At 42.6% G+C, this 10,554-nt stretch overlaps 1 protein-coding gene across 8 annotated transcripts in view; it reads left to right on the forward strand.

The window, feature by feature from the left end:
* Positions 1–10,554, forward strand: part of LOC100966563 (guanine nucleotide-binding protein G(s) subunit alpha) — a 56,126-nt gene that overhangs the window by 35,316 nt on the left and 10,256 nt on the right. For 3 of the 8 annotated variants that reach the window (XM_003787737.2, XM_012803870.1, XM_012803872.1), the window contains 2 exons: positions 3,823–3,895; positions 7,057–7,101. In XM_003787737.2, the coding sequence (XP_003787785.1) occupies positions 3,823–3,895; positions 7,057–7,101 (118 nt within the window). Of the gene's footprint in view, positions 1–6; positions 133–3,822; positions 3,896–7,056; positions 7,102–10,554 lie in introns of those variants that run through there. The other 5 variants (XM_012803873.1, XM_023511903.1, XM_023511902.1 and 2 more) reach the window with 3 other exon arrangements.

Consider the following 10,554-nt stretch of genomic DNA (forward strand, 5'->3'; position numbering starts at 1 on the left):
GCCTCGGAAACAGTAAGACCGAAGACCAGCGCAACGAGGAGAAGGCGCAGCGTGAGGCCAACAAAAAGATCGAGAAACAGCTGCAGAAGGACAAGCAGGTTTACCGGGCCACGCACCGCCTGCTGCTGCTGGGTAAGGGCGGGGCGGGGGGCGCCGGCCCCGGCCCGGCCCGGCCGGGGAGCCCCAGAGGGGCGCCCCGCAGGCCGCGCGCGGCGGGCCCGCCCCCCGCCTTGGGCGCGCGCTCCCGAGCCCGCAGCCTGCTCGCGGGGCTCTGTCTGTGGGGGGCGAGGCCGGAAGGGGGACCCCAGGGCTCAAATTTGGCCGGGCGGGGGCTCAAAATGGGGCAGGGGCTGTGGCAACGCGGGCGCGGGTCCCCCTCCCCGGCCCACCCATTCTTGTGTGTCTTTTTCTCTTTTTCTCGCTTTCTCCCTCGCTCTTTTCTCTCTCTCTCTTTCCTCGAGGCCTACACGACGCCAGGGGTTTGTGTGCGTGTTGGGAGGGGGAGGGGAGGCCCACGGGGCTCCGGAGACTGCGACAAAAAAGAGGGTTTCGGGGACAGGAAATGGGGTGGCGAGCAGAGGGAGGGGGACCCGCCTCCTTGGGGTGTGTGATTTGTTGGAAGAGGGAAACCGGGAAGAAAGAGGGGCGAGAAGAGGAGGGGGTGACGCTGGGGGGCGCCGTAGTGGCCAAGGGGCCTCGCCAAAGGAAGGCTTTGGCGAGGAAGTGGCAGAGGAGAGTTGGGGGGGGGGTGAGGGTGACATCAGCCCCTCGGAAAGGATCGGAGCAGTAAAGGTGGTGCAGTGGGGGGGAGGGGGCCCGAGCGAGTCGTGGCGCCAGAATGGGGGGGTAGGGAGGGAGGGCGGCTGCTGCTGGGCGCGACTTGGTGCGTTTCGGGCAGGACAGACTGTGTGCGCGGAGCAGACGTGTCCCGGGCCAGGCCGGGCAGTGGAAGAAAGAGAAGGAGAATCAAATAAAATAAAGACCCCCCCCCCCCACTCCCCGCGCCAAAATGCATAGAGTTAGTGCGAAAAGTGCCCAGTGAAGCCAAATGACACGTCATTTTACAGTATGACCTTTGAAAAGCAGTGAAAAGAATTAATTGTAGCAGCTGCCCCCTCTAGCAGCAGCCCCCACCTCATTTTAATAAACCATTAAAAAATACATTTTTCTCTTGGTTGGCCACATTGAGAGTGTTTTGTGAAAAACAAAAAAACAAAGACATTCACAAATCAGATAAAACTGGAAAATGACATTTGTCTGTAAATGGCTTCTTGGTCTGGAAATGGCGTGTTTTTTTTTTTTTTGTCCTTTTCAAGGTGGGAGGGGGGATTGAGAGCCCTCTAAGGAGAGGACTTTTCTTCCAGGTGGGAGGAGATGAAAAGACATTAATTAGTTGTTTGTCAAGTGACATTTGGTTGTTTGGTTTTTCTTCTCTTTCTTAATTGCAATTTTTCCTCTTTTCACCAAAAAAATAAAAGAAAAAAGAATGTTAACTAAGAGGAGACAGGCTTTCTTCCTTTTTCTTTAAGGCGCTGCTTTGGGAAAAAACAAAAACAGCATAAATAAATTGTTGAAATGAGCAAAAAAACTACACACACATAAGCATTAATTAGAATGGAAGTTTTCCATTTCCTTGGTAATTTGGCTATCTGAATAAATTTGTGAATTTGCGAAGTTAGGACCTAGTTCGTGGTCACATTTCAATAAAACAGCTTGATTATAAGGAATAAAATGTAAAAAGCTGTTTTTTTCTTTGGTAGTGTTTGGTGTGCTCTTTTTGGATGGGTCATGTCTTTGTTCTCCTGGGTCTAGACTTAAAAAAGCAGAAAATAAGTGAAAATAAGTCTCTTGGTGTTTATGCATTTGCAATTTCAGTTATTAAATGGTACATATATTGAGGTCTTGTCTAAAACTTTTAAAGGCGTAATTATGCTGTGCGAATATTAATAAGCGTGAAACTTGATTTCAAAGTACAAATCTGGAAAAGTCTAGAATCTTTCCTGTGAATGCTATCTTACTATTTGCATACTAATTTAAGGCAAGCATGATGCTAATGGTATCTTAAATTTCTAACACCTTTTGCGCAGTAATTATAAAGTCTCCACTTAGAGACTGTTACTCTGAACACACCTTGCATCACAGTGGGCTAATCTTTCTAGATGTTCTGGTCTAAATAGTTACATTTTTATCATGATTTATTGATAGCCTCTGGCTTAGAAATCTGCATCCCAAGCCAGTGACATAACATTTTTCATTTTAAAATGGTAATTCTCACCAAATAATGCCCCCCCAAAAGAGGAAACATAATAAGTAATGCCCTAAGTCCTCTTTTTACTCCATCTTAATATAATGGCATAAAAATTAAGTGAATTAGCCACATTTTACAAATGTGGAAACTGAGGCACAGATCTGTTTGTGCCTATAAAAGACAAGTGTTGCGCATTTTTACCACTTCTGAAATTAGAATATTGGGGATCCTGATTAATATTACGTATTCTCTTCATGGAATCTCTTAATAGTGCCTTTTATATTTTAATTTAGGCTCATTAAGGTAGAATGTTTGCTTTGAAATCAATGTTTCTGTGGGAACTAATTTTAACTTTTGCAGATATTGATTACAACCTTGAGAAAAGGCAAGCGAGGGAGGAATGCTTGCTATCTGGTCATCAAAACAAAACAATTAATATAGTTAAAAGTAAAAAGAAAAAGTGGGGTAAAAACCAGATTTGTGTAGGAGGAGGGCAAAAAACTGTTCACACAGTATTGAGAGAGTTGCGCAAAAACGGGGGGGGGGGGGAGTAGCAGCAGTCCTCCCTCAAGCTTGGTGGGAATGTTTTCCCCCCCACAAATATATGCATATAATTTTTAACATATGAAAAGTGATTTAAAATGGAGGCATGTGTTTCTTCCTATTCTTTCTAGTTGGGAAGGGCTTGGACCCTCTTAAATTCAGTGGGTCCCAGGAATATTTTGTCCTTTGTAATAACTCCTGATTGTTGTTGCAAGTTCCTAATATTAATGCAAATATGGTCTCAAGCACTATATTTGACATTAAAATGTGGTTTTTTTGAGAAGATGACAGTTAGCTGCTGGTCTTCCATTTTCCCCTGCAACGTGTTGTATCCAGAGGGAATTTAACTTTAGAAAGATACAGTTTGCGAGGAAAGGAGGGTGGATAAGTGGATAAAATGTTAATATTGTGGTTTCAGGGGTGGATTTTTAATTAGCCCAAGGCCTGGGAAACCTGCACAGAAAGAATCTGCATTTTGAAAATGTTCAGAAGGGGGGAGAGCTGCATCCCTGCATGCGAGGACGAGGCTGCAGTTTCGGGGCATTGTTTCTGAACCCCGAGTATTTTAACCCTGAAACATTTGCCTAATAATGAATTATGTGGCCACATACATGTGTATGTACATGTTACCAGTGAATGATCATGTATCAAGAATTCGGTTTTATACTTTTAACTTCAGTTCTCTTGTTTGCCCCTCAGATGACAAAATTGCGTCATTTCTCTACCCCTTACTTTTGCCACCCCCCTGTTTTTTAAATAACAAACAAACAAACAAAAACAAACTAAACCAAAAACAGCAAAACCTTTAACCCTTGCTTGTTAATCTGATGATGAACTGCTGCAGGTAGACCCTGAGTTGAATGTTTCATTTTCTCTGCGTCGAAATGTCAAGGAAAATTTCGAGTCTTGTTATGTTTTGTTTGTTTATTGTGTGTTGCTTCTATGGAAAACACAAAAAACAGCGGTCCTTTCCCTGCCCAAAGTGTGTGACATGCCTCTTTCTTAACCTGAGACTTACTTTCATTTTCTAGGTGCTGGAGAATCTGGTAAAAGCACCATTGTGAAGCAAATGAGGATCCTGCATGTTAATGGGTTTAATGGAGAGTAAGTGTCAAATCTGTGAAGGGCACCAGGTGACAGCCACACGGTCCTTACTAACCTTTAGGGAGTGGCCCCTATAGGTGATAGGGATAGGTAGGTTTGAGGGATGGGCAGCCAATTTTCACTTAAATTTTTCCTAATTTACATATTAGAAGGTCCTGCCATGGAGTCATTAGGGCTTCCCCCCTCCCTCCTTTCAATCTTTGGTGCAAGAATATTAATTAAAGCACCGGTGTTGGAGTAAAACATCTCCCTATCCCAGGAGAGCAGAGGACACTTAACAGCACTTGGCCCTGTGACAGCCTCTCTGAGGCCAGGTCCTCTGCCGCAGCCTCGCACATTTTGGTGCAGTGAGTCTCCAAAATGGCTGTCACTGCTGTGGCCACCCCCTTGCCTAGCCCATGATGACCACTGCAGAGGTTCCCCCCTCCCCCAATAGCAGATTTCACTGTAATAAGCCAATAAACATGGTTTCGATAATATTCTCACATTAAACAAAGTTGGAAGTGGCAGCCCTTGCTTATAATTCCTTTTTTTTTTTTTACTCCCTTTTTTTTAATCACCCCATGGGCAAATTATTGTTTTCCTTTTTAAAAAATCAATATTTATGCCTAAAGAAATGAAAAGGAAATAATTTAATAAAGGAAAGACAGGGAGTTACTTCTAGTTGCATTGAGGGGCATTTTTTTTTTTTTTTTTTTTTTTGCCTTTGAAAAGTCCTTCCGGGCATTGAGGTATAGGGCAACGTGGCAATACTGCAGTGAGAACAAAGATTGAAGAAAGCGAGACAGTTTGGATCAGAAGTACGAGATATGGGTCCTCCTTGCCATAAAGAATGCAAACAGAACATTAAATACATCAGGGAATTCACTTTTCTCCCCAGACCCCAGAAGGGGCCTGACTGACATTCTCGTGTAACGGAAAAAAACACAGACAGAAAAAATTAAGTTTATGAGCCTCTGTTTTCACAGGTGTGGAAGTGGTTAATCTTGCTAGATTACGAGCACCTGAAGGCACTAGTTTGCACTTAACTAGCTGGGTAGCAGTCTCTTTCCCTTTCTTAAACCTGCATCCAGCTGAAAATTTATTCCTTAGTTGCATCCCCTTCGGTTTCGGAAGGGGAAATTGAGTCAAGGCACATGGTTTAATTCAATTATAGATAAATAAGACGCTTGCTGTTGCTTACTGTGCACTAACCACTGGGGAAACAAGGGTAAATTTTATTACCTCTCGGGGCATGGAAGGCAGCTCTTTATGGAAAATTCTAGAATTTGTAAGCCCAAACCAATCGGGGGTTAGAAATGGATGACATCACCCATACAAATGGTCATTTTAGTTTAGGATTTTTAAAAATAGTTTAACTGTGAATCCAGAAAGAGTGGTTAATATGCAGAAAGACGGGACGGTTTACCGATTTTATGTTGACTCTCAATAAACCAGGGTGCCCGTAGGTGCTGTTAAGTCAATCACCTGTACCTGTCGCAGAAACCAAGGCTGAAATTAATTCCTGGCATACCCGCCCCCCCCATAAAGCCAATGGAGATTGTCATCTTGACAATAAATTTAAAAAACTGAATCAGACTTCTGGATATGACATTTGTAATTTGAAGAAAAATCTTGCATACATTTTCCTCTTGCAGTTTGTGGGAAAGAGTGCTTCTTCGTGAGTCTAGTTAGGCAAAAATAATTAGACCAAAAATAATTTGAATATGTACCCCCCCGTAAATATTTTGATTAAAACTGGACACGGCTAGCATTTTTAAGAGGATGCAGCAGCCACTGTTTACGATAGCTTGATTTGGATGGAAGATAAATCATCCTTAAAATAATTTAAATTTTATTACCCTAAAATTTTTAAATCTTTACAGAAAGGATTCTCCTTATGTGAGCCCATCTATAGTGCAGATGAGGCATTTAAACTAGAACTTGTCTTTATTTTCTTTTTGGAAAGAGGAAGTGACATTCCTAAGTGTGCCACCTTTGTAGGGGTGGCCTGGCCGTAGTTATAGGTATGTTAAATTTAGCCTATGGAAGGAACATATAAGGGGTATTCCTCATGGGCGTCTAGGGACCTTATTTTTATCTCATCTAACTGTGGCTCCTTTTTTCTTTTTCCTCACTGCTGTATTGCAACGAAAGCCACTTCCTTCCTAGCTAGGAATTCCCTATGAGATGGTGACAACTGTTCCTAAAGGGTGGTCTGCAGGGTGGGGGGGCGGGTGTCCTCCTGAACCTGACATTTGTTAGGGATAGGGTGAGCTATAAGGTGTCTGAGGCTTCCATACTGATTACATTTTAAGAGTAAGTTAATATTGATTTGACCTTCAGAAATTTAAAAGTTGAATATGGTTTTCCTAACTTGAAGCTCTTTTTCCTCACATACAGTGCCAGAGTAAAAAACAAAAACGTCATTCACGTTGATTGAGCTAAGCTAATCAAATATGAAATTAAGAGTTAAGCTATTATGCCCTTCAGCCTTCAAGGAGGAGTTCCCACTATTTATGAATATTGGGTTTGGATTTTTTTGTTTGTTGGAAGGGGGTTCGGGTGGCAATGGGGGGGATTTTTTTCCTTTAATTTTTTTTTTTTTTTTGCTGCATCACAGTCCAGACATAGTTTTAATTTGTGACAATTTATGGTGGACAATTATTTATAAATTAAAACATTTTCTAATTAGTTTCCCCTACTGCAAGATGGGAGGTCCTTAATTTTGTACCAAGAAATCATGGGCAAAGTCACTTATGCCTGTGTGTGCTGAGACGCAACATTGTGAAGATTCTGACCTAGGAGAATTAGAGCCTTATGTGCTGCCATATTCTCAAAAGAATTGTGATATAAATCACTGCTTTGGCTCCCTAATGCATGTACATTCAGTTAAAGCACAAGAAAATAATTAACTGTCCCTCCTGTATGGACCAGAGTCTCCAGAGGGCTGTGTTAGTGCTGCAGCAAAGGTGTGGAATTCTTCCCCCTACGGCCTGCAGTCTCCGTAGACATTCCAATTTAGCCAGGGAAGGCTACCTAACAATTAACAACGGGAGGATAGCACGTGAATTGTTGCATTTGCTCTTGGCTGATTGTCTAGGAATGTAGAGAGGCTGTGTGGGGTGTGTGAAATTGCGGTGCCTTGCAGATTAGGTGAGCTTTCAATCTCTCTTTAAAAGGGGCGGCGAAGAGGACCCACAGGCTGCAAGGAGCAACAGCGAAGGGTAGGCACATTCAAAAACAGAAAAATTTTTTAACAAAACAAACAGGAAGATCATACTGGGAAACTGAGGCCAGAGACAGGGAAGAAAATAAAAATCATTTCAGGGCCATCAGCCATATTGTCATACATTTGCAAATAACATGTAAACAATTTCTTAACATTTTAGAGCAAGCGAAGTGCAAAACAGTTTTTTGGGCCATGCTTAAAGTATAATTAGATCCAGCTGGGGGAAAGTTATAGATTTCAGTTTTAGACAGTCAGTTTAGGATTTTGAGAATTGGTGTTTTTCCGAATGGTTCCTGTTTCCCCCCAGCTTTCTATTTGAACCAGCTACTTATTATTAAAACTGTCTACTAAATTCTGCCCAGTGGTTGGTCTGATTTTAAAATTTCAGACCTCTGTGGAAAAAATTAAAATTCCCTCTATTAAAATTACGCAGTGTCGCACCACTCTTCCACGTATGAAGAATGCGGTGCATTCTTGGCACCTTGCGACAGGTCGTTAAGAATCATCTCAGCAAGCCTCTGGCCTTTTAAAAATGATCAAATTTATTTTACTCCAAGGCACTTTGCATTAGCCAGTGGGTAGGGAAATTCATGGCATCCATGTTTTTTCCATTAATTATCAAATCTTTTTTTTTTTTTTTTTTTGCTTCCTGCATCCCCACACCCATCACACAAACATGCATGATGCCAGGTCAACACGCCAGCTCTGCTTGCATATGCTGCATGCAGCGGGGAAGCAGCTGTTTCCATGAGAACATGTAGAGCCATCAACTTAGCCTAGGGCCTCGCAAATAGCTTCTGTGGCTGGGGAGGGAGGGGCAAAGGATATTGGGGTCGGGGACAAAGTAACTGACACATGTTTGTTCATCTGTTTCTTTTAGAATATTTTATCCCTAGATGATGGCTTCCTCTTCCCGCTCTCTCCCATCACAATTTGCATGCTGGAACTGCCCCATCTTAGGAACTTCTAATAAGAATACTATTCTGTTGTCTGGGGGGGGAGGGGGGAGGGGGGATGGGACCCCCACTACCTGATCTTTAAAGATGATTGAAAAAGCAAACATGGAATGACATACTAGATTGGCAAAAATGTAGTAGAACAGTTTTTTAAAGATGGCTAACAAGCTACTGTACCAAAAGTTGGCATTTGAGAGAGAGGACAAGTCCTTATTAAGCACCCTACTGTGTACTAGATGTTGTGCCAAACCCTGAACCCTACTAATACCTTCCCTGCACGTTTCTGACTGTGTTCTACAATTAAATATAACAATTAACATTCATGATAAATAAAACTTCTCTGCATGTTTCAGCAATCCCTGTATCTTGAGTCTGTCTTCTGTCTTCCTTCTTTTGTCTGTCTTTTCCCACAAAAGCCCAAGGGTGAATAAGCTTTAACCCTAAATGGAACTTAGTACGACCTAGCCTTCCCTACCACTTAGCCAAAAAGGGGGTGGGGGAGAACTCTTAAAATCTTAATCAGCTAGTCTGCCTTGTACATGGAAAGAGGGGAGGGGGCCCACCATATCCTAAAAGGCCCAATTTTTTTATTCAGTCAGAGCGCTAGCAATTGGCATATATTTTGCCTTTCTTGAGTAGTTTAGACACACCTAAGGAATTCTCTCTGAATTTCACAATCAACGTTAAATTCATTAAGTGATAGTAAGTGATGATAGACCTGCCAGCCCCCGGTATAATATCTCCATCTACATAGTAATCGCTTCAATGGAAGAATTTTATGTTTTAGTATTACACACCCGAATTAGATTTTAGATTTCTATTTTAGCTGTTTTATACTTGATATCCTCCCACACCTGTTCACATACGTAGATGAATACTGAACACGTTCTCAAAATATCTGTGTTTTAAGACTGGAAGTTTTCCAATTATCATACTACTACTTAGACCAAAATATCAAACTGAATGAAGAAACTTATTTCTGGAAATACTTCTCTCTCGCTATATGAGGATCTGGGTACTTAGTACCCAAACAGATCTGATTTTGCCTCTGTGGCACATTAAAACCAAAGGTTAATGGCTTTCATTGTCAATTAAATGGAGCCTGTTTTTAATGAACGGGAATGGATTTGTCCTGGAGGGCTTTAGGTAAATTTTGAACCCAAGAGTGAACATTAGGGACAATCAAGCACATGTCCTTTTAATCTCTATCATCTAAATAATTGATCTGAAACTATCAGACCATGGCTGGAAATTGTAATTTCAGAAATAAGCTTCAATTCTGCAGGTGCAGGGCAGAGTGGGCCCACAGGTGGTCAGGGCTCTTGGTCCCTTAAAGTAATCAGTCGAGGGGCCGGCCAATTTGTGCACAAATTCCACACTTGGGGTCTGCAGCTTACCTCTCTGCATCGGGTCTGCCCCAGGTTCTCTGGACCTGTATTACTTAAATGGCCCTGAGGGGATCACCCCTCCCAGAACTCCCCCCCCCACCCCCCAAGCCCCTTATTCCATTGTAAAAGATGAGTGTCACAAAGGCCTGTTGAAAAAGGCTCAATCCTTGGAAAAGGGTGAAATAAGATAATTCAGAAAATGAGGGCCCACCCCTCAAATGTGCAATTATTTATTCAGAAAGAATAAAATGCACGAAATATTAGCTATTACAGTTGTTTGGAAAAGGAAAGACTAAGTTCTGGGGGATGGGCCTGTTGGCAGGCATGTAGCTCATACTTCCCACCCCCCTTTCTCACCCCCTCCCTACAATACAACTAACTGCCCTTCCAGGCTGCAGTCGCTATTAACCCTCCTTTGTGTTCCTGTATATTTTCTGTTGTGTTTGACTCCAGAGGAATTATTTAATTTCTACCTGTACTCAATGACGGGAATCAAGCAAGTGAATGATTCGAAAATTGGGAATCTTAAAAGACTAAAAAACAGTGAAAAAGATACCTGCCCCTGCTTCCTCCACCTCCCTGCCCCAGTTTCTGCCTCTGTAATACAAGACAGTCCCACTCACAGCCTCAGTTTCCCCACCAGTGGGGAGGATGGCAACACCTTGCCTCTGTGTGGGCACAGGGCCCCATCCCAGGCCTGACACATTAAGACGTGTGCTGGACCCCTTGTACCTATTTCCCCCACTCAAAGGGCAGAGATTGGGATGGGGATGTGGCAGGACACACACTCCAAGCAAAGATTGCTCAAGAATCTTCACTTTCTGTGCCTCAAATGAAGGCTACTTAGAGAAAGATGGGCAACATTTCGGTCAGTGGAATGTTGTATAAAAATAAACATTCTGTCAGGGGTTCCCAGAAACCAAAGGGTTAGGGCACCCTAATCACGTTAAAACTAACCCTAAAGAGCCTAACATTAACCATAACGCTAACCCTAACATAAGCTTAACAACCTAACACTAACCCTAACAACACTAACTCTGACCACCCTAACACTCCCCTTAACACTAACCCTAACTACCCTAACACTACCCCTAACAACACTAA

The sequence above is a fragment of the Otolemur garnettii genome, unplaced genomic scaffold (genome assembly GCF_000181295.1).
Source record: "Otolemur garnettii isolate 467f Iridium unplaced genomic scaffold, OtoGar3 scaffold00023, whole genome shotgun sequence".
Classification (NCBI taxonomy): domain Eukaryota; kingdom Metazoa; phylum Chordata; class Mammalia; order Primates; family Galagidae; genus Otolemur; species Otolemur garnettii.